The sequence below is a fragment of the Tympanuchus pallidicinctus genome, unplaced genomic scaffold (assembly GCF_026119805.1).
Source record: "Tympanuchus pallidicinctus isolate F22 unplaced genomic scaffold, pur_lepc_1.0 scaffold1, whole genome shotgun sequence".
NCBI lineage: Eukaryota > Metazoa > Chordata > Aves > Galliformes > Phasianidae > Tympanuchus > Tympanuchus pallidicinctus.
Genome location: NW_026294618.1, coordinates 69253612 through 69276255, shown reverse-complemented (window position 1 = coordinate 69276255; position 22644 = coordinate 69253612). Strand labels below are relative to the sequence as shown.

At 43.0% G+C, this 22644-nt stretch overlaps 3 protein-coding genes across 3 annotated transcripts; 2 read left to right on the top strand and 1 right to left on the bottom strand.

Annotated features, from left to right (window-relative positions):
- Positions 1–20: 20 nt before the first annotated feature.
- On the top strand, positions 21–3767 carry PDCD2 (programmed cell death 2). The gene is made up of 6 exons (XM_052695144.1): positions 21–353; positions 437–685; positions 1087–1272; positions 2194–2300; positions 2647–2763; positions 3357–3767. Exons 1-6 carry the CDS (start codon positions 56–58, stop codon positions 3534–3536), a joined length of 1137 nt encoding a protein of 378 aa, XP_052551104.1. The 5' UTR covers positions 21–55; the 3' UTR covers positions 3537–3767.
- A 1867-nt stretch (positions 3768–5634) lies between these two features.
- Positions 5635–15903, bottom strand: TBP (TATA-box binding protein). Its single transcript, XM_052695159.1, has 8 exons — positions 15770–15903; positions 13578–13817; positions 12273–12604; positions 10770–10857; positions 9164–9255; positions 7603–7770; positions 7220–7314; positions 5635–6307 (listed from the first exon to the last, which is right to left on the bottom strand). The coding sequence occupies exons 2-8, from the start codon at positions 13629–13631 to the stop codon at positions 6228–6230; spliced, it is 909 nt and encodes a 302-aa protein (XP_052551119.1). The 5' UTR covers positions 13632–13817; positions 15770–15903; the 3' UTR covers positions 5635–6227.
- A 70-nt stretch (positions 15904–15973) lies between these two features.
- On the top strand, positions 15974–22390 carry PSMB1 (proteasome 20S subunit beta 1). Its single transcript, XM_052695205.1, has 6 exons — positions 15974–16302; positions 17272–17379; positions 19031–19112; positions 19534–19663; positions 20895–21001; positions 22114–22390. The coding sequence occupies exons 1-6, from the start codon at positions 16202–16204 to the stop codon at positions 22297–22299; spliced, it is 714 nt and encodes a 237-aa protein (XP_052551165.1). The 5' UTR covers positions 15974–16201; the 3' UTR covers positions 22300–22390.
- The last annotated feature ends 254 nt before the right edge of the window (positions 22391–22644 follow it).

Below are 22644 nucleotides of genomic sequence, written 5' to 3'. Positions count from 1 at the left end.
GTTCGCGGCCGTAGGGCGGCGCGCGGCTCGCCTCACTTCCGGCGGTGGCGGCGGCATGGCGGGCGGCGTGGAGCTGGGCTTCGCCGAGGCGGTGGGCCCGGGAGCCGCCTGGCGGCTGCGCAGCGCCCACTTCCCCAGTAAGGTCGGGGGGCGGCCGGCGTGGCTGGGCGAGACCGGGCTGCCGGGTTCCCACGCGCTGCGCTGCGGCCGATGCTTGCAGCCCCGCGCCTTCCTGCTGCAGCTGTACGCTCCGCTGCCCGACCGCCCCGACGCCTTCCACCGCACTCTCTTCGTCTTCGCCTGCCGCGGCGCCGCCTGCTACCACCTGCCGGGCCCTGGGGGGCCGCTCTGCGGTGAGCCGGGGGCCGCGGGCGGGGAGAAGCGCCCGCTCCGCTCGCCGCCGCCGCCGCGCTCACCCGCCGCTTCTTCCCCGCAGCGTTCCGGAGCCAGCTGCCGCGCCGCAACGCCACCTACTCCGAAGAGCCGCCCTCCGAAGAGCCCCCGCCGCTCCCCGAGCCGGTCCCTCGGCGGCTTCGCAGCGGCGCCGCTCTGTGCCGCGTGTGCGGATGCCTGGGACCCCGCGCCTGCGGGCGCTGCCGCCGCGCCGCATACTGTGGCCCCGAGCACCAGGCGTTGGACTGGCGGCGCGGGCATCGCCGCTCCTGCGGGAGGGACGGGGACGCAGGTGGGGCCGGACCCGTACGGGGGGGCGCGTAAAGTTGGCAGCAGCCTTAACTGAGGGGCGGCCGTTGGTAACGAGTCGATCTGTGCGGTCAACGGGTCATACTTTTGAAACGTCTAACAGAAACAGTGAGAAGTAACAGCCCGTAATTAATACCATCGTTATAGAAGGCATATCAGATGCGTTTGTGACAGCTTTTCTACTCGTAGTACACAATGGATGAAAAACGGCACAGCCTGACATTAGTGTTTATGTTTGGTCTAGCAGTGATGTAACTTGTATCTGCCTTTGCGACGTTTGGGCTGTATTTTTGCTTCACAACACACTGTAGCAGCTACTTCTGGGAAGAAGAGCGTAAAATGTGAGCTGTCATTGTGAAGTTGTGTCTGTTTTTTGTTTTATAGATGCCACTGAGGACGCAGAGCCAGACCATAACGAATTCCTTTTTCCAGAATATGAAATTTTGATAGAACCTGAGGAACCAGAGTTTCCTGCTGACAGCACTGTGGATCCTGACGATGAGAAAGGTGCTGGGGATGCATCAAAGAAACTGGAAAAACAAGAGGAAAGCAGAATCACAAGCACTACAAGTAAGAAATACGTTAGCAGTGAAGCCTGTGTTACGTCTTTAAAACGTCAAATGCTGTAATTCTTAAGTGTTCTTTGTAAGCTACTGGTGACCAGAAGTTACAGCCACAGTTGTTCATGGTGCCTTTTAGTATACATCCCATAACAGAAGTTGCTTTTGTGGGAGAGGCTGAGCTGTGGCCACAGGAGCTGCTGGAGCAGCTGTTGCTGCAGTGAAGCATTGGACATTAGGGTGCATGCTGTACCCTGCTGTGCTTCCCTCAAGAAAGAAGAAACTTGAGTGAGATAAGAAGAGCCCTGAGCATCTGCCATCATACTTAACAAATCTCTTTGTCTGTGCCAGAATAACATCGTTCTGAAGTAATTTTAGTTGAATTAAAAAAAGTTGAAACACAGGCTCTTTCTGCCCAAAATCATTATTTGTAGTTACCTCACAGGCTTTGTACACACCCAGGGTGGAGAGTTTATAGCGTTTAAGGGGAAAGCAAGTGTGTTCCCAGCTGTCCTTTATGGTGTAAAGCTTCCCAGGGATTCTCCATGCTACACATTGATGTGAACATGGGAGGGCTGTGGCAGGGTTGTAACTCTTAGTGATTGAAACTGAAGTCTAGTCCCTGTGCAGTGTGGGTGGCCTTTTCCCAGTGTCACACTCTGCAGGTTGAATGCATTTAACCATCCCTTCTGGATTACCTCCTTCCCTTTCTATTGTTCACTACTGGCATCTATGGCTAAAATGCTACTAACTCTAATGAGTGGATGCATGCCAGAATCTTAGTATGCCCCAAAAAGAAAAAATAACGTCCTAAGAGTGATTTTTACTGGGATTGACTGAGAGTCAAATGCTCTTAGGGATGCAGTATTATTTTTAATTTTTGCTTTCTTGTGTTAACTTGTAATTCTTGTGTGTTTGTTTTCTTGCTTAGGTGACGCGTTAGATGAAGAGACATTGGAAGCAATGGCAAAACACGAGACTAAAGAAGACAAGATCTTCCAAACATTTAAAGATCGAATAACTGTTGAGCCAGAGCAGGTCAGAAGATAAAGCAGCCTTATAACTTGTACAGTGTTGTGCTCCTGTAAACTGTTTCACTTTCAATCCTTTCATTTCATTCATACAATTAGAAATGGTGATGGGAATGCCTCATCATCCTCTATGCATCTCAATTAAGCTTAATTTTCCATAGATTTCGGCTCATATAAAATGTTGACTATTTAAACAGTCCTGGAAGGACAAACTTTTCTATGAATATGACTTAAAGGAACAGACCTTTTTCTGCAGCCGTCTTAAAGCTGTGTCTACATCAGTAACTACCAGTTTTATAACACAGTGAAAGACAGCATTAACTTTAAACTGCTTAATTTCTGCTTTATTTTAGATAATTAGATACTGCCGAGGAGGAGAGGGACCAATCTGGGTATCAGGTGAAAATATTCCTGAAGAAAAAGATATCCCAAATTGCTTATGTGGTGCCAAAAGGGTATTTGAATTCCAGGTATGTAAATTAATTTAAAGATAATAGCATTAATAGAGTACAGATTTAATGGAATCTAATTGTGGGAGCATACACTTAGAGCAAAATAGTTGAAATTGCTACAGAATAACAGTGCTGACTTGTACAGAACCCATGTTTACTCTTTCAGGTGTTTTTTCCCTGTAGGACTTCTTTCACATACATGAGGTAGATCCCCATCTTGTTAATTTGCACCATGCATAAAATGGGGCAGTTGTGAATATGGAACTGACCCTTAAGTCATAGGAATCTGGTATTGTTTGTTCAAAAATACACCTTATAGAAGCATTTGAGATGTGAATTGGAAGTAAACTGAGCTGTAAGCATTCAGCTTACAATTCTGCATGCTAGAAGCACGTGTAGATTGAATACACTTCATGTGATGCAAAGATGAGCAATGTCATCATGGAGATAATAATTTGAAATGGAGAGTAGCTGCTAAATTTAACAATGCTCACCTACAGAATGACTAGACTTCAGTAGGGGCATGCCTTTGCTTCCCTTCGCCTCTAGTACACTGTTTCAGGAAGTGTAAACTGTTACTTAGTGGTTGTAACCTATGTTTTTCTGTGAAGATAATGCCACAGCTCCTGAACCACCTTAAGGTTGACAGCCTCGGGGAAAGCATCGACTGGGGAACACTGGTGGTGTACACGTGTGCTGAGAATTGCAGTGCAGAAAACAAGTATGCTGAGGAGTTCATATGGAAACAAGACTTCTCTGTAGACTCTACTGAATTTCCATTTAGTTCCTAAGTTGAATCATCTATATATCACACTTATCTTGTTCTTCAACGCATCTGCAGGAAACTGAACTAACATCAGTGATACCAGTCTAACAGTTGTCTTGTTGGGGATAGGAGCCCTCAGCAACTTCATTCTTATGCTCTTGAAGTTGGTAATAAAGCCAAATGCAATTCTTCATTGAATTTCACTTCAAATCTAAACTCTGAATGTTTATTTAAATAAAGATTAAATGCTTTTGGACTGGTGAAAGTATCTTTTTTGGCAACCGAATTTGAGAATCTTAGATGATTGCCTGTCAGAACTTTTGCTTTAAAAAATTGACAGTAATTCACAGAGAAAAGCAGATTGCTCAAAGCTCACTTGCATGCTGATGCTCAGCAAGTTACAGCAGTCATAGCTATGTTGAAGCAGCATAGCCTTTAAACAGGCAACTTAATTATGCTTTGCTCTTCCAAAAGGTACACCGGATCTCGAAAGGCAGTCGTTACGTGTTGATTAATGGTAATTCAGGATAAAATGTACAAATAATTGTTCTATTTGACTTAAAAACATTAACTGAGTTAAACTGGTTCTGCATTAGACTATTGCAGAAGCAGTTTAAACAAAGCCTGCCCTGGCAGAAGATGTTTATCATCTGTTATTTACTGTTCATAACAGCAGATTTTCAATCTGAACTGTTAACTCTGCCATCCACCTTCAGTGAAGTTTAAAAACAGGTGCCTTCTGTGGGGACTGTTCTGGTATTTGTCTGCTGTAGAACTGAGGGAAGAGCAAAAACATAACTGTAATACTTAAGTAACTGGGATGGTTGCTTAACTACTCCTGTGGATAAAACTGCATTTGCAATAAAGGAGAGGAGGTGGGTTGTTTCTACCTATAATACAGAATTTACTTAAGTTACTTATTCCCTTCTCCTGCTCAAGCCCTCCATGTCTGCTTACCAGTGATTCCACAAGTGATTTTATGAAAACACTAGAAGCCACTGCTTTTGTGTAGTTTAGATGCTGGGAATCCTCAACTGAGCAGGCAGAGAATACCTTAAGTAAATACCTTAAGTAAAGCTATTTACTCATCACCATACTTCTAAAAGGATCATTTCCTGGAATAGCACACACCATCTTAAGTCACTACAGCACAGCTTGGCTGATTGGAGTGAAAATCATATGATATATGGCTTAAAGTTTTCCTGCCATATTTAGCAGTTCTGCAGATGCTACAAAAGGATGATGGCAATACAGCTGAACATTGGACCAACTTACCTAAATACCACATCTGCTGTGTGCTGCGTCTCATTTAATTATGGAGCTCTGCCCAGCAGTATATCAACTTCCTGGTAAGATCAGTGAAACCAATTATTGAAAGACCTGTTGATAGTGGTGCATAGTGTGCACCACTATAAGCATTGGCAAAGATTAAGAATTAAGTTCACTCAGGATTTGCAAATGGTATGGTAGCAAAGCCAGCCATAACTACTTATCTGGAATGAAATATCATTTTAATTAAGAGACCGTGGTTACATGTGGGTTAGTTTTAGATAAAAGCTGTTTGAAAGAATGTGCAAGTCATAGAAAGGTTATTACTGAAAATGTACTGGAGAAAAAAGTTTATTTTTAGTTCTCAGCCCATTAAGCTTCAAGCACACTTCAAAGGGGAGATTATGTACATGCTGACTCTAGCTGGAAGGGCTTTGACATTTCATAGGAACACTAATATAGTGAGACTGTCATAGTTGGTAAAATACAAAAGTGATTTACAAGAAATATTAGAAGCTAAGCAAAAAATCGTTTGTTCCAGTTCACTCAAGTGTAGCTATGTAAGACTTGCATAAATCCCATCTGTTGAATGGGAGGCAGCACATACTTGAACACGAACTCCTGTAACCAGTCTTCTCTTTCCTGTTAGTGTACTGGAAGTAATCAGGCTGGATGATGCCAAGGATATGACTACTGGTAAGCAAGCCAGAGCACTGTTTAGATTTTCTCCAAATGAGAAGTCATTTACAGTAGTGCATGTGCTATTCAAAAGTCCAGATTAAATTAAAAAGAACTTCTCAATATATTTCACTTTACCAGCTGTGTAATTTTAAAACTCATTAAGACAGTTCCCATAATTGTATAAACAGGGTTTATTGTACATGTGGAGCTGAAGGAGAAAAGAGGAGGAATATATATATTATATATATATGTACAGTGAGCTGTTTTCATTAATAAATTTATTCTGCCTTGGTTAATACTGGAAAGAGGGAATGTGTCTGGCACCAAAGAAATTTAAAACTGAAGAAATTTAAAAGCTTAACTCTCAAAATTATAAAAACCACAGTCTTAATGGAGGGAAATTAAAACATATATACATGGCAACTTAAGTGGTTTATACACTGAGTGACACGGTCGCATTCATCTTTTAAACCAATTTATGAATTTTCTATTAACAGAACTGGCATTAAAACTATTTAAAAGCTAGAATATAAATAAAACTCGGAGGAACTGCTCCAAGAGCAGCCCAACAAAGCAACTCACAGTAACTCAGTAGACATAATCATCGATAAAACAATTCCCCTTGAGCATCAGGGAAATAGGCACTAACTGGGAAATAGTCCAAGTCTGGTGTTGCAGTTTCACTGAAGTCCATCTCGTTACTGCTGTGCCATATGCAATGCCTTTTAAAATGTACCCCCAGTTTCTCTGAAATATGTAGAAACTGTTACGTTGTCTTCCGGAAACCCTTTAAAATAGGATAGATGTTTTCAAATGCTTCGTAGATTTCTGCTCGAACTTTAGCACCTGCAACAAGAGAGAAATTGACTTAATTCCCTCTCTCTCCAGAGCCAAATGGTTTATTTTAATTTTTAGAACGTTTATTTGAATGCAGCTTTATATACATCCACCTCTATTTCTATATGTAATTCTTCCTTTAGATAGACATTTCCTATAAAACATACATTATCAGAATTAACAGAAGGCGAATAAAGTCCTGAGAGTTTGTTTCATTACCATCTTTGTGCTTCTGACATACTTCCAAATGAGATTTTCTAAACATACTTTCTCAGTACGCCCAACTGCAAAGCACAGCCTCATAGGATGTTTCTGCAGAAGGGCCTGAACAGCAGAGTTCTATTCAAGAATGCAATCATCTGGGAAAGCAAGGAAACTGCGACTGAAGCAGAGGCCATAGTGCAGGTATATGTTCCTTCTTTCATCTGTGAATTCTTTTTTTGGTTTTGTTTTTTTTTTTTTTTTTTTTTTCAATACAGTAAGGCTTAGCAGAGGGGAAAAGGAAAGGTGTAGGTGGAGTGCCTAAGGTTAAGGAAGCCCCAGAGCTTGGGTATCTCCCCTTCTTTGGCTGCTGCATCAAAGGAGAATGGCAGCAGCCTCCAGGCAAGCTGCCGTAACGCAGTGAGCTCAGTCGCACGACCCAGTGCACAGAAGCAGACTTTCAGATTTTGCTGAAAACATCACCTGAGCTCTTACTGGGCACCTGCCATTCTTCATTAGGATTCAAGATCGCTGCTTATAAGGTTTAACCAAATACATGTGGTTTGCTTTGTGCGTTCTCATCCACAAAACACTGTACTGTCTGTTCTTTCCCAGTACTGTCATTTCTAAAGAAGAGCAACTAATAAATTGCATACTTGTGGGACCATTGTTTCTAATGCAGTCTAAATGTAGCCTACTGGAATAAAATACTTGACTTACCAGTTAAAACCACTTTTCCAGAAACAAAAATAAGCAGAACAATTCTTGGCTTGATCATTCTGTAGATTAAGCCAGGAAACAATTCCGGCTCGTAGCTGTAAGAGAAGAGTCACAGTGTTTCAATGTGCCAACAAACAGATGTCCTAGCCCTTCATCTGCAGAACTGCAGAAACAGTGCAGATGTAGACAATTTGGGAAGAGTAGCAAAGAATTATTGCCCAATATCGACCCATGAAAATTACATCAGTTACCCCAGAGGCAGAGCTAGGATAGGAACGAAGATGCTGGCTCCTCTCTGGTTTAAGGAAACGATCCAAACAGACACCACTCTCTAAGCTAGTCACCACACAGCAAGAATGAAAGGTAAGCAAACCTTCATTTACCTGCTGAACTGCTGGTGTGTGAGTACCAATCCTTCTAATCTGATAGGAAATTTCACATCACAGCTGCCCACCATGTTCTGAATTTTAAAATCCAAAAATTTTGCAGGAAAACCCAGTTTCTGAACAACTCTTGCATACTTCCTTGCTGCCAGTCTGGACTGTTCTTCGCTGAAGGGAGAAAAGGATAGCCAGCTTATTTCCCCTGTTAAGCACGACTTCAAGCAAACAGCAGCAAGCCACAAATATTTAACTGGGAAAGAAATGTTGTGTGTGTTGCAGGAGAGGAGAGTTTCAAAATGCTTACATCCAAAATTAACAACTATTACTGGTTTGCAAACTTAGTTGGGGTGCTGAAGTCCTGAACACTTTAACACTGCATTCACTGTTTATGAAGCAGAGAACTCTACTCTGTAACTCCATGTATTTCCACACCCTTCAAATATGTACCTGACTCCCTCTGTAAAACATTAAAATTGTTACTTAGATTTTCAATCCCACTACTGCTACAATCTACAAACTCCTATAGGAGCCTGTAAACTGCCAAAATCCTCTGCTTGATGTGGCCCAGGTACTCAGACTCAGACCTGGGTTTAACACAACTGCACAGCCTTACTTGCTATTACAGAACTCAATTTGCTTCAGTTTTTTTTAAAACAGAGGAAGATCTGGTTCCTCCTGAGGCAGAATAAGACAACTTGAATTGTGAACATCACCAGGCAGAGGAAGCGTTTCCTGCACATCTTTATTCATCATTGATCATCAGAGGACTGGAGCATCTCCCCCACAAGGACAGGCTGAGAGAGCTGGAGATCTTCAGCCTGGAGAAGGCTCCAAGGAGACCTTATAGCAGCCTCTCAGCACCTGAAGGGGGCCTACAGGAAAGCTGGGGAGGGACTTTTTGTATGGGTATGTAGTGACAGGATGAGGAGAAATTACTTTAAAATGGAAGAGGGTAGATTTAGACTAGATATTAGGAAGAAATTATTTACTGTGAGAGTGGTGAAACACTGGAACAGGTTGCCCAGAGAGGCTGTGGATGCTCCCTCCCTGGAGACATTCAAGGCTTGGCTGGATGGGGCTTTGAGCAACCTGGACCAGAGGAAAGTGTCCCTGCCTATAGCAGGGCATTGGAACAGGATGATCTTCAAGGTCCCTTCCAGCCCAAATTATTCTATGATTCCATGATCTCTGCTCATTAGCTTATCCTTTCTGGATTCCTAAAGGACTTCTTCAGGTCACAATTTCTCTCCTGTTCATTGTAACTTCCTGCTCATGTTTAGTTTTTAATTCTCATGCCTCAATGATCCCCTTACAAACAGATCAGACTACAGGGACTGGAAACTTGGAGCTCTTGGCCCACTCAGATGAATGAAACAACTCAAACACCAAATTGCTCTTATCCTGCCATTGCCTCTACAGTTTAAACAGTTTCAGTGCATAGCCATTCTATGTCCGTGTGCATATACAACATATATATATAAAAGAAACAGTGTTTCTCAAGCATCAAGGTTTCAGAAGAAAAGATGACCTTGCTTAGTTTGCTCCTAACAGCTGAATGTACCTTTTTGCTCCTGTGCACACCATCTTTCCAGAGCTGAATATAAGCGCAGTAGTACGTGGTTCTCTTATTCTCATAATAACAGCAGCAAAACGCTGAAATGTAAGCATTGAAATTATTAACGAGACATGGATGTAATTACATTAAAACCAAGTTTGCATAATCTAAGTAGCCACTGCAAAGAAATAACTAGATTCAAATATACATACAGAACACTCTTCATTCAAGCATTTCAAGTAAGCTTTACTTAGTTTCAAACACACAGGTAGAGTTGAGCAGGAAGGATTTCTAGTACTGCACTCCTCTTTTACTAAGCTCGCCTCTGACTACCATGTGCATAACACAAATACTACTAACAGCTGCAACACAACCATAGCGACCATCTTAATACCAAATTTTCCTCCACATCTTGAAATTCAATCTGTTATAAGCAGGATAGAAGGTTATGCAAATATTTTATGGTCTACTTTGGCTGTGTACCTTAAGCATTCGGGTAGCATTAGAAAATTGTCAAACAGAACTGCTGGGAAGTCAGAAACCATATTCCATGTAAACTGAAGTTACCTTAACTACCTTAGTAGAATACACCTGTATTTATAAATTCTTAAACTCTCTGAAGCAACTGCAAACTGTTCTGGGCATCAGATGCAGAATCCCTTTTTTGTGCTATATTAAACTTGGACCAGTTCACTATACAGTCTCATACACTGTTCTGCTGACATAATGAAGGTAGTAGCATGAGTTACCCAGTAACACATTTGTCAAACTATGGCTTAAATAACAGCCAAGCAATGTCTTTGTTTCATAAAAGGATGTACTGACTATAAGTCAGGAGTGTGTTACATAACCCTTCTTTTCTCTCTGCTGTGGAAAAACAGCATTTCATATTGATCATTCTAGCCTACAAGTTTTACACAGCCACCTACCCTACCAAAAGAGCTACCATCGCCCGCTCAAATGTGAGCTGCACGAGCATCTTACTCACATGCAGTTGTTAACAGCATCACTGCTGTAACTGACACTAACAGTCAGTACTGAGGGAAAATGTGAAAGAACAGAGCTCAGAGGGGGAGCGAGGCCACAAAAACCCCGTAACTGCACTGCTGCCACAGGATTTCCAGGGCAGTAGTCAGAAGAATCTCTGGCACACACAGAATAACCAGGGCTATTACAGAGGCCAGAAATTGAATTCTCTCTTCCTTTCTTCTTGTTGGAAGATGGGGAACAAGACTTGAGCATCAGACATTTTGCAATAACACAAAAAAGGAACTTTGTGAGCAAAAGCAACAAGGGTGCCATATAAACAGTAATTCAGGACAGCTCTACAACAACAAAAACATTTTCCCAGTATATTACAGTAATTATTCACACTGTTCTTTCTAATGCTCCCAAATCACATCTTCACATAAAACACAGCTATATCAGTATAAGAATGCTTTTTACTGATTCAGAAAAGAAATCTTTAATGGACTTAGATAATTCTATTAACTCTACCATAAAACTGTTTCTGAATAAATGTTTTTCAATCTAGCTACTACAGCAAAGCACACTCCAAACCTATTCTGCTGACATACCTGTTACTGGATGCATTCTAACATGCTTCTCTTACCTTGGGATTATATTCAGCATTTCGGGCACGAAGAGCAATGGTTTTTAGGTCAAGTTTGCAACCCAGATTCACCGTGGACACAATATTCCTGAAAAAAGTTCAGAGAAATACATTTTAAAAAGTAAATTAAGGAATTAATGCATCTTATCCATATATAAATGCTTATTAGTTTCATTTTTTTAATTTGTTTAACCAAGCAAGCTTCAATGACATCTCTCATACAGACAGGAAACTCCTCTTTTAGGGCAGTACCTCCTAAGGCACGACTGCTGATTCCTCCTTTCCTGCCAACTATTATGAAATGAGTCCCTTGAGAAAAATATTTCAGTTGGGCAGGAAAAAAACTTTGAGGCTGTGCTGTGAGCACTCACCACAATCCAGGAAGCTGCTGTGAATGGGTGAAAATGTAGTAGCAATGATACTGTCCTTGGGATGCCCTTCAAGGAGGAAGATGTGATGCACGACTAAGTGAGAATGCCCTCACAGATAAACCCATTGCTAGGTGTTAGGAAAAAACAGTCTCCAGAAAGTTTAAGAAAAGTCCAAGGAAATTTTGCATTTAGTAATACTTGTTTACTTAGAAAACACTGAAATCTAAAGGTCTTCCATAGGTTTTAAAAAAATTTTAATATTGGAGACTATTCTTTTGGTGCAAAATTCACTTTCTTTAACACTTATTTCTCCTTGGGCCTTCCATAGATTATTTAAGTCTCTATAAAGCTACAGTTCAGTGAAAATGCTTTCATGCCTGAAACTCAAGAAGCTCTACGTTGTAGTAATTGACTAGAAAATGGAGCATGGAATATTAAAGACTACTCAGTACTAACTTCTAGACTATCAGCCAGTATCTTCCTCTCAACCCTTCCAATTCCATTACAGATGTTATAGTTCCTGTGGTCCGCTTTAATATCTCACTACCAAAATTCTCTGCACAGTGAGGTGGATCTACTCACTTTTTTGGTATAAGTTACAAATAAGTGTTTCAAGGCACGTGTATTTTGAAATACCAGATCAGCAACTCAGACAGATTCATAAGTAAAGCAAGACAAACTCCTACAGCACAGAGCTTTAGCACTGTATTGCTAAATGACAACATGATCATAGAATCATAGAATGGTCTGGGTTGAAAAGGATCACAATGATCATCTAGTTTCAACCCCCTGCTATGTGCAGGGTCACCAACCAGCAGACCAGGCTGCCCAGAGCCACATCCAGCCTGGCCTTGAATGACCCAGGGATGGGGCATCCACAGCCTCCTTGGGCAACCTGTTCCAGTGCGTCACCACCCTCTGTATGAAAAACTTCCTCCTACTACCTAACCTAAACCTGCCCTGTCTTATTTCCCCTTGTCCTATCACTATCCACCCTCATACAAATAAACATTCAAGACCACCTTTCCCATCAAAACATAGTACCCAATTCCTTATGCGGCTTTGCTCTTGGGTATTTCGAGTTAAAGCACATCCTGAGAGGTCATGCTATACTAGCACACAACACACTCACTGTAGCTGTGGCACTATCCCAGAGCTCTCAGATGCCGGTGTTGCAGGAGTTATAGGAGTCATCGGAGTCATTGGGGAGGGGTACAGAGGCGTGGTTCCCGGTAAAGGGGCTGTGGTAAGAGTCTGTGAGTGGAAGAGCTGGGGAGTTTGACCAGATGTTCCCTGTGTCGCTTGCTGTGATGTAGACTGCTGTGCTGCCTGTTGCTGCTGCTGCTGCCGCTGCTGTTCCTCAAGGATGGACAGACTGTTGGTGCTCTGGACAGGCTGTGGTGTCAGTCCTGTGCCGTACGGCATCATTGGGCTAAAAATTGGAATTCCAGGAGTCATTGCACCCTGCAGAAGAAAGCATGAAAAAGGAACCACAGATCCTTTGACTTAATCTCATTTTAAAGAGAAAAAGCTTGAAGTAGTCGTCTAAGAATAAATCATCTTAGTTGGTCACATCAAACCTGTGCCATGTTAGTAACCTGCTAAAAACAGAAAACCTTTGGAAGATTCAGTTCTTCCACAACCTCAATCAATCTGTCAATTCCAACACTGCTTGGCTCCAGTCAGTGATATCAGAATGTTTCCTACAATACTTGGAAAGCACATCTCAACTTTGACCCACAATTTCCACTTGCAATCATTAGAATGCAAATGCATTCCCAGCACAACTGTAGTCCATTACGTATAAGCCAATTTAAAGGATCCCAAAGCAACAAACAAAGTTAAAATGATAGAATGGCTTGAGTTGGAAGGGAATGCCCACCCAGTCCCACCCCTTGCCATGGGCAGGGCTACCACCCAGCAGCTCTGGCAGCGCAGGGCCCCTTCCAACCTGGCCTTGTGTGCCTCCAGGGATGGGGCATGCACAGCTTCTCTGGCCAGCCTGTGCCTGACTGCCCTCTGAGTGAAGAATTTTCTCCTAACATCTGATTTAAATTTCCCTCTTTTAGTTTAAAGCCATTCCCCATTGTCCTATTGCTATCAGACCATGTTAAAAAGTCAGCTCCCCTCCTACTTGTAAGTTCCCTTCAAGTGTTGGAAGGCTGCAATGAGGTCTCCCCTTCTTATTTCCAACATGTCAGTTATGTTTCAGCTTCAAGAAAACCATAAATGTATCAGTATATGTCTTAAACCTCTGGATATATAAATCAATGGTTTTTCAACTCTGCTTTTTACTAATTGTTCTACATGCAATATAATTTTTCATATCTGCAAACATACAAACAAAAAAGACACAAAGAAATTACATACAAGAAACAGAAAACATTTTCACAAAGAAATTCAGACTGCAGTTACATATTACATCATTCCTTTTTACCTGAGGGGAGGCTAAGCCTTGAGCGTAGGGTGGCAAGCTGTTGTTCTGATCCATGATTCTGGTTATTCTTTGGTGAGGCCAGAAATATTTCCTTCAATTAATTTAAATTACTTTAAAACCAAAAGGGTTTTTGATTCTCTAAAGCATTCCAGCAAAGCAGCTTTTTAGCCAAGCTGAAAGCGTCAGGAAAACATCAGCTCCAGAGAAAACGTATTGCAAGTCTAAAACACTAAACAGAGCCTGAAAAAAAAAAAAAAAAAAAAAGAAAAGTAATATATTGAGAATAACATTTAAACAAAAGCACACCTATCAGCTGGTATGTTAGATAAGAAACACCCACATACAAATATATGTGAGAACACGCATACGCACGCACACACCCATGCACCTTATATAAAGAAATCTCTTTCTACAGCACCTTACAGCCCTCTGGATGCCCCTGGTGAGCACCCACTGCATGTGAGCAGCCGCCTCCAGAACGACACCCTCCTTCACAAGCAGCTCTAGACCTTCATATGCTCACTGTACCATATGCTTCTCTTCATCTGAGAAAGCACTGATTTTCAGAACTGAATTCCACCAACTACTGATAGACAGGCCTAAAGCCACACATTGCTCACACATCTCCTCCTGGGCAGAGTTAAGGCCTGGCTTCCAAAAATGTTTTTTTCTGCTATGCGAAAAACACTGCTGGTCAGCTCAGCTTAGGAAGCCTCCTTCCATCTACTTCCATAAAGCAAAGCACTAATGCATTTTGAATTGCAGTGACGTACTTCACAAGGGGAAAAAGAGAAACTGAAAGCCAGTTTTATACACATGAAATGAACGCATGCTTTTGGGTATTGTTGTTTCACTTACTGTTCGTTTGTTGTTTTTTAAACAAAGACCATACCTCTACTGGCATGCTATGGAAAGAAACAACACAAATAGAGAATTGAAATGCTTTCATGGAATTGTAAGTGCTGGAAGTGACCTCCAGAGATCATCGAGCTCAACCCCCTGCTAAAGCAGGTTCCCTGCTGTAGAAAAGTGTCTGGGTAAACTCTGAGTACCTCCAGTGAAGGACACTCCACAGCCTCTCTGGGAAGCTTTGTCTTCCTCTATTTGTATGGAACTTCCTGTGTTGCACTTCGTGTCCAGTGCTCCTTGTTCTGCCTTGAACTGGAGACCCCAGAACTGGACACAGTGCTCTGGATATGGTTTCAGCAGGGCAGAGCAGAGTGGATCACACCCCTCGACCTGCTGGCCATGCTCTTTATGAGGCACCCCAGGATTCCACTGGCCTTCTGGGCCATAATGGCACACTGCTGGCTCACGGCCCACCTGCTGTCTGTAAAAATACTTAGGTCCTTCTCTACATAAATTCTTGTTATGAAATGCTATACCTTTTTAAACAAATACTTTGCCATTAGTTTATATAGCTTGTTTAACTCGACACTTACACAGAGAGCTTCAACGTCATTTTTAGGCAAACCATACGAAAATTTGAAGAAAGCCTGCCCAGCTTTTTCTTGTCTTTAAGGCCCAAGAGCTCAGAATCGCATTAACATAACACTATAGCCGAAACAGCATCCGCTGTTTTCCCCAAAGGCGCTTCCACGTTCCACGCCCTGGAAAGAGGTGGCCCCTCGGCCCAGCCGTTACCCAGCAGCAGCGGCAACCCATCCGCAGCCCGAACGCCGGGCATGCCGGGACGCGCCGCGCGGACAACACCTACATCCAACCCATCCGCAAACCCCCGCCTGCGGCCCGATCTCTCGGTCAAGGGTCGCGGTCCGCCCATCCGAGCCCCGGTACCGCGCCCACGTGCACGACAAGGAGCGATTATAGCTCGGGCCGCTCCTCCCGCCGCGCCCGTACCAAAGCGAAGGCCGCCGCCGCCTTCCCCGCCCGCCGTCACGTGGGGGAGGCGGTGACCGCCGCCCGCCGCCATCACGCCCCCGGCACCAACGGCCGTAGCGGGACGGCTCCCGGCGCGCCGTTCGGCCCGGGGCCATCACACGCCGCCCATCCCATCCCTTCCCTTCCCTTCCCTCCCCACTGTTCAGACCTGCCCGGAGGGCCCCGACCCTGCGACGGCGCCCACGGGGAGGCACGGATCGGGCTCGGCCCGACCGGCCTCTCCCGTCAGAACCGGCGCAGTCCACGCCATGGCGGGCCCGGGCCGGAGCGGGACACATAACAGTCGGTACCTGCCGCGTGCCGCGCCCGGCGACGCCACCACTGCCGCCGCACAGCCCCAGCGGGAGCCAAGCTGCGCCCCGCTCCCGCGCCGCCGGCGCGCGTCGATTGCGTCACTTCCAGCGCGCGTCCACCCCGCCCTCTCTACCGCCATCTTGAGTGAGGGCGGGGCGGGCGCACGTCCTGCTGCTACCCGCGGAGTATTGGCTCTACTGGCACCTCGTGCCGCGCCGTCTGGCACCGCGCTCATGGCGAGAGCCTCGCGTGCTTATCGTCCCTTCCTCCCGAGGTCTGGTCTGGCTCGTGCGGCTGTGCGGTCGCGACGGTGGGGCGTGGCACCTTCTGGGCAGATGAGACGAGGTGCCCGTGCCTCGTAGAGCGCCACCTCCTCGTTTCCGGTGCCGCCATTTTGCCGTGAGACAGCAGCGAGCAGGGCCGCAGGGATGCTGTCTGCCGCCGGATACGCAGAGCTGAGACCGGAGCCGGGCTGCGGGGTGGGCGCACCCGTGCAGTACCGCTTTTCGCCCTACACCTTCAACGGCGGGTGAGAGCCGCGGGCAGGGGTGGGGCGGGCTGAGGCTGAGCGGTGACTGGGCCGCGTCCTGCTCGTTGTCGTCTCGCTGGCCCCGTGTGAGGAAGCCTGTACCCTGGGCAGCGTCTGTCGGTAGAGTGGTGGAGGAGAGCCGGGCTTGGCTTCGTGCAGGGCTGCGTGTCCCGCTGATCGGTGTTTCTCTTCGCTTTCTGCTTTATTTCTGCTTTATTTCTGTGTGCTACTGGGGATTTTGTCACACTGCAGACCGCTGAACTCTTAAGGGTCAAAGCAAGTGCTTTCCCTTACCCCGGGGCTTGTTTCTTTATAGTGGCCAGAAAACGTGTCTAGTGGTGATTTGTTTTTAAGGCTGCAACTGAGCCATGAGCGACTTTGTCATAACTGTTACAGGTGGGTGATCTTTTGCAGATGCGCGCTCTGAATTGACAAGCATCTGGGCAGCTTGACGTTCTTTAGATTTATTTATTTTTTTTTCCTGATGACTAACTGCTTTATAAAGGACATCTCTTAGCTCCTTAGTGGTAGTGGCAGTGAAGCAATCACAGAGTAATTATTTGGAAATTAATAACGTAGGTTAACATTAAGTTACAAGAATGATGCTAATTCCATGGTAATGGTGCTAAGTGCTTGGCTGGAGTGTATTTGCTTGGAGAGCCAGCCAGTTTTCTTTATCAGACATCAGCAGCTTTCCTTGTCACACATCTAAAATGGGAGTCTGTTGTGTCTTGACCTTAATAAACTTCCGTATGGTTTGCAGTCATAGCAGAGAATCATGTACATTCTCTTTAGTGTGTCTAGCATCATTTTTCTTCCAATCTTGTTATGTGTAGTGAGAAACATCAAGGAATGTTGTAAGATTCATGACACAATGTGAGTGTAGATAGAGAACTTTTATCTTTTCATCACTTGTCTAAGAACCAAGTTGTGCCAAAAATTGTGATTGTCTGAATACTTTTCTTCAAGGACTGTGTTGGCGATTGCTGGAGAAGACTTTTGCATTGTTGCCTCTGACACACGACTGAGTGAAGGTTATGCAATTCACAGCCGGGACAGTCCAAAATGCTACAAACTGTAAGTTCGTACCTTATGAGAAGTGAAATGGAGTGATGACCCTGTGTATTGATAAGTGTGTTGCCTGAAGTTATCTATCATGCTCCTTATACAGGAAGAACTCTGAGGAGGAAAAAAAAGTAACAGAATTGGAGTTTTGGAATTATGATGACTTTTGTTGTAATGTGATGCTCTAAATGCAGTCAGATTTCTTATTGCATGCTGTTGGATGTTTTTAGCATGGTGCCAGACTTAACCTGTTACATAAGCTACGTGGTTTTTTGGCAGGATAATCAGAAGAACTTTTGTTTTAACTTGTGTAATAAGTAGTTCTGCTTTGTTAGGCCACAAGTTTGCTCACTGCTGTCAGTTTTTTGCTTATGACTTGTGATCACATAAACTTGTGTTTTACCTGGCTAACTCTATGCAGTATCTTTGACTCTGTTACCTTCCAAATGGAAATTGCTTTAGTACAATTAGTGCAGAGCTCATGATGGCTTTGGGTAATTGTGGTGACAGAAACTGAGATGATCTCAATTTAATTTGTTTTGAAGATGACTGCTGAGTGTTAAGCCTATAAACATATGTTGTTTTAACCTTGTAAACAGCTAAGCGCTATGCAGCTGTTTGCTCACTTCTACCCAAACCTTGCAGTGGGATGTGGAAGAGAGTTGGGGAAAAAAACAAGGTAAACCAATGGGCTGATGCCAAGATATCTTAATAGGTCAGGAAATGAAAGAAATAAGAATAGTAAAAGAATGTAAAGCACGAGGCAGTTGTTCTCTACCTGCTGACCAGTGCCCGGCCAGTTCCTGAGCAGCAGTTTCCTCTCCTCCCCTCAACTTTGGTTGACTGTCCCACTTTATTGTTCCAGATGATCCTGCATGGTATGGGACATCCCTTGGCAGGTTTGGATCAGCTGTCTTGGCCCTGTCATCTCCTAGCTTCCCTTGCACCTTCAGTCTCCATCACTGTCAGGGCAGTGTGAAAAACTGAAACATCCTTGGCTCTGTGCAGCGCTGCTCAGCAGCAGCCAAAACATCAATGTTACCAACAGTTCTCATCCTACATCCAAAGCACAGCACTGTAGCAGCTACTAGGAAGAAAGTTAGCTCTGTCCCAGCCAAAACCAGGATGATGTGTTAATGTTTGTAGACTCTCATAGAAATGTGGGTTCCTGTAGTTAGTCTTATTAAACGCTTGCTCTGAAACTGAGCAAAGAGCAAATATTGTATAACACATCAACAAATAACTGCTGTTATGCTGACAGAAAATATCACCTACAGAATAAGATTACCTCAGCAGATAAAAGCAGTCCCTGGCCAGATGGAATAAAACCGTATTGAATAGCATGATTCAGCTTGTTAATAGCTACGTTTAGGGGTGCTTGAAGAATTTTTTTATATTTTTTTTTTTCCCCAAAGCTTTGCTTTGGAAATCAGTGGGTTGAAGAGTGACATCTGTGTGATCGCGCACTTCATGAGTCCTTTCCAAGATGTAAGCTGCAGTTAGCTTTTATTTGCAGAATACCTGTTACTACTACATTTTAGACAACTGTTTCTGATAGTGTTTGAGAAGCTGGAAATATGTTTGATATTTTCATAACTTACTGTGTAAGAAAGTGATGTAGCTCATACTAAATCTGAAATCACAACAAAACTTTGTTTTACAGAACAGAGCATACAGTCATTGGATGCAGTGGCTTCCATGGTGACTGCCTTACACTTACTAAAATTATTGAAGCAAGATTAAAGGTAGCTAACTATCTTAATATATTTAGAAACATGTATATTTTTTGGTATCGCGTTTGAGACCTATTATAATTTTAAATATGCTTTTTGCTGTTTGTCATCAAGTGTTCATATTGTAACTGTAGCTGTATTGCTAGTGAAAGATCAAGCAGGATGAAATTGAGGCCGTGTTCTTGCCAAGTGTAACATCACAAGATTAAAAATTGAAGTGCTGAAGAGAGTAATGAGGCAACATCTGTTCTTTGCTAAGTCTCAGAAAAATATGAATTTTGGCATTACTGTTAGACCAGTGCTGTTGTTGTAATTATGTTAGTTAATGTTTGCTAAGCATTGTTCTCCTCAGTAATGATGTCACAGAAAATGTAATTTTGAGTATAAATTTGAGTGTGTGACTTTCCTGTTGGGCATGCTGTGCCATTTGCAGATGTACAAGCATTCCAATAACAAGACCATGACTACTGGAGCTATTGCAGCAATGCTGTCTACAATTTTGTATTCTCGACGTTTCTTTCCTTACTACGTTTACAACATAATTGGAGGACTTGATGAAGAGGGTAAGACTTGAAACAAATTTTATTTGTGCCTTTCAGTGTGGTAGGTTATGAAGTGTGAAGGTCAATGCTGGAGACAGGTTTTCCATGAAGACTTTTAAATGTTAACTAATCTCTAATGAAAATAATGACTTCTACAGAGGCGCTGTAAGTTTAATTCTCCTCTTCCAGGACTTTCTGTCTCCAGTGGTGTGGTTCAGCTGCTAAAATACTGTATTCTCTGACTTTGAGCAGGAGCTCAGAGGTGGTCTTAGATAATTTCAACCACTCCTCACAGTTTGCTGTTAAAACGAAGTTATAGTGCTTCCCCAGTCTTGCTGAGATGTCTGCAATATGTGGAGTGTGAGTCAGTCTGTCCTGCATAATGGGGAACGTCAGACTGAGGGCGCAGTAGCGTGTGATAAGAATGAGCGCACACGTTTGCACACGTGGGTTTGATTTGGGCTCAGTGAATTTGATTTGTTCTGATTTAATGTTATTCTCTGGATCTGTGCCAGAGCTGCTCAGCTACCAGTACTGTGTGGCCAAGTGTGCTGGCCAGCTTATCACCTCAGGTGCAGCCTGTCTGAACAGAGGGAATGAGTGTAGCCAGGCACTGCGTTTTCACCCGTATTCCCTTGTGAAACCCTGTAGATGCTACAGTGCACTTCTGATGCACTTCTGACTTTCTACGGTGCGTTTCTGATGCCAGCACAAGATAGCTTGCTTTGTGCAACCTGGCCTGACTCCAGAGGGAAGCACATAAGAGCCCAAAGCACCATCCCTGTTTACAGGAAGGCACTGCAGGGGCAACCAAGCACATGCTCTGGAAGCAGTTCCAAGAACTGTGCACTTTTGCTCACTAAACTTTCTGCTAGTTGTTTAAAAAAAAAAAAAAAAAAAAAAAAGTAGAGCTCTTTGTGCAGCACTGTGCTTTAACACGTTCTTCTGTTTTGATTATTCTTCATTAGGACTTCTTCTGTGGTAAGTACTGTAGAAAACATCTGCTAGAGTATGGGTATAGCTTAAATCATGCAGATAACCTTGCATATAGGAGGGCACCATAATCACAGTGAGCCTGCTGTGAAAAGTATTGTCTGAACACAGTGCAGTACTATTTTGTAAAGGTTTTTTAGGAGATTCCTTCCTGGTATTCTAGAAACTGCTTATGGACAGAATTGGTTTTTTAATGCAAATCTTTATCAGTATTAAGAGTCATTCTGGATTGCAATTACATACTACTTTTTTCTTTAAGGGAAGGGAGCAGTCTATAGCTTTGATCCAGTAGGCTCATACCAGAGAGACTCTTTCAAAGCAGGTGGATCAGCAAGTGCCATGCTGCAGCCTTTGCTTGATAACCAGGTAAAATAGTTCTTGTTTGTTCTTTGTGTTTTGTTTTAACAATCTCAGTGAAGATTTGCAATATTAAAATTGATGTGACCTCACTTTTGAGAGGTATTATTTGAGAGAAAGTTTGTGTATATTACAGGTAACATTGTCAATCCATACATTTAAAAATTGTGTGGTCCTACCTTCTCAGGAGGTCTGAAAATGTTGATTTCAGATTGTGTTAAGGTTGGACAGTGGTTACAGGAATTAAACATTTTAATTGAGAAATTGTTTCCCACAGAAACTGATTAGCTGACAAGGGAGGCAGAAAGATAATGTAAATGTTCCTAATACTTAGCATTAAATAATAATAAATTAAGAAGGCAGAATATATTGTATACTCCCAATTAGTTTGATCAATTAATGTATCACAGAACTGTAGGAGTTGGAAGGGACCAAACGAATCAAAGGATCAAACCGTATGGTTGTCTGAGATTCTAAAATTTTCTTCAAGTTGTGACTATTTTCATGACATTCTTTACATAACTGCTGGAAACTTATTTAATTAAATCTGGGAAAAAACTTGACTGACTTTATTGAAGCTCTTATTGGATGAGTAAAATCTTCACAGTTTTTTTTTTTTAACTAATTTTTTAGCTTTGATTCACTTTTAAGATTCATTAACTGTAGAGAATAAAACATCTTCTGTTGCAAGTTTTTATCATTTCTGAGTCTGAAGCACAGTAAGTGACCCTTTGCCCTCCTTTTTCATTTTGGACACTTAAGTAAGTCAGCAAGGATACACTAATAAAGCCCATCATGTTCCAGTATGAGCTGTTTTTAAGTTGTAGGTGCACTCGTGTGCAGTTTTGATACTGGTAACCCAGTGAGAAATTTCTGAAGAAATAGATGAGTGTCTCATATGTGCTGAATGTTAGTATGAGAGGCTATGCTTCACTTCAGTTGTTAGTGCTGGTAAAGTTCTGACCATGCAGCTATAAACTCTATGGAGAATTACTACTGCCAGCTCTGGATTTTAAAACAGGCTAATCATTTGTGTAAATCTGCTCATCTGGTGCACAGACTGAAAATGCCTTTGTGCTAGATGGAAGGTACTTCCTTTGAAATGCTTTATCTTTCCTTAGATTGGCTTCAAGAACATGCAGAATGTGGAGCATGTACCTCTGACCCTGGAGAAGGCTTTGCAGCTGGTTAAGGATGTCTTTATTTCTGCTGCTGAGAGAGATGTGTACACTGGTGATGCACTTAAGATTTGTGTTGTCACCAAAGATGGAATTAAAGAGGAAACCATCCAGTTAAGAAGAGACTAATTCAGTTTACATACAAACGTGTAATCTACGATGTACAATGTAACTCTAATGTGAAGATGTTTGTCTTATTAAAATTTTTCAAGAAGTTTGACTGTTGTAATTCTGAATATTTTCTTTTCCATGCTAGAAGTGGTAGTGGTATTTTTATGTGTATGTAGTTGTTATTTTTTTCTGTTTTTAGAAAACAGAGTAATTCATGATACGGGACAGGTAAGTGAGAATGTGGTGGAACATCCACCCAGCAGGTTGTCTAGGGCAATAATTCAGGCTGGCAGTGATTAAGTCACTGAGAGAAGCCTGGGAACTGGAGCAGTTAATGGGTGAAATGGGAGTACAGGTGGTGTT

Coding starts and splice junctions, on each gene's coding strand:
- TBP (XM_052695159.1), bottom strand. CDS start 13,631: ATGGATCAGAACAACAGCTTGCCACCCTACGCTCAAGGCTTAGCCTCC. Junction 10,858..12,272: donor GGGATAGTGCCACAGCTACA/GTGAGTGTGTTG, acceptor AACTTTTTTCAG/GAATATTGTGTCCACGGTGA. Junction 6,308..7,219: donor TGGAAAAGTGGTTTTAACTG/GTAAGTCAAGTA, acceptor CTCTTGTTGCAG/GTGCTAAAGTTCGAGCAGAA.
- PSMB1 (XM_052695205.1), top strand. CDS start 16,202: ATGCTGTCTGCCGCCGGATACGCAGAGCTGAGACCGGAGCCGGGCTGC. Junction 19,113..19,533: donor TTATTGAAGCAAGATTAAAG/GTAGCTAACTAT, acceptor TGCCATTTGCAG/ATGTACAAGCATTCCAATAA. Junction 19,664..20,894: donor TGGAGGACTTGATGAAGAGG/GTAAGACTTGAA, acceptor TTTTTCTTTAAG/GGAAGGGAGCAGTCTATAGC.
- PDCD2 (XM_052695144.1), top strand. CDS start 56: ATGGCGGGCGGCGTGGAGCTGGGCTTCGCCGAGGCGGTGGGCCCGGGA. Junction 354..436: donor CCCTGGGGGGCCGCTCTGCG/GTGAGCCGGGGG, acceptor TCTTCCCCGCAG/CGTTCCGGAGCCAGCTGCCG. Junction 2,301..2,646: donor TAACTGTTGAGCCAGAGCAG/GTCAGAAGATAA, acceptor GCTTTATTTTAG/ATAATTAGATACTGCCGAGG.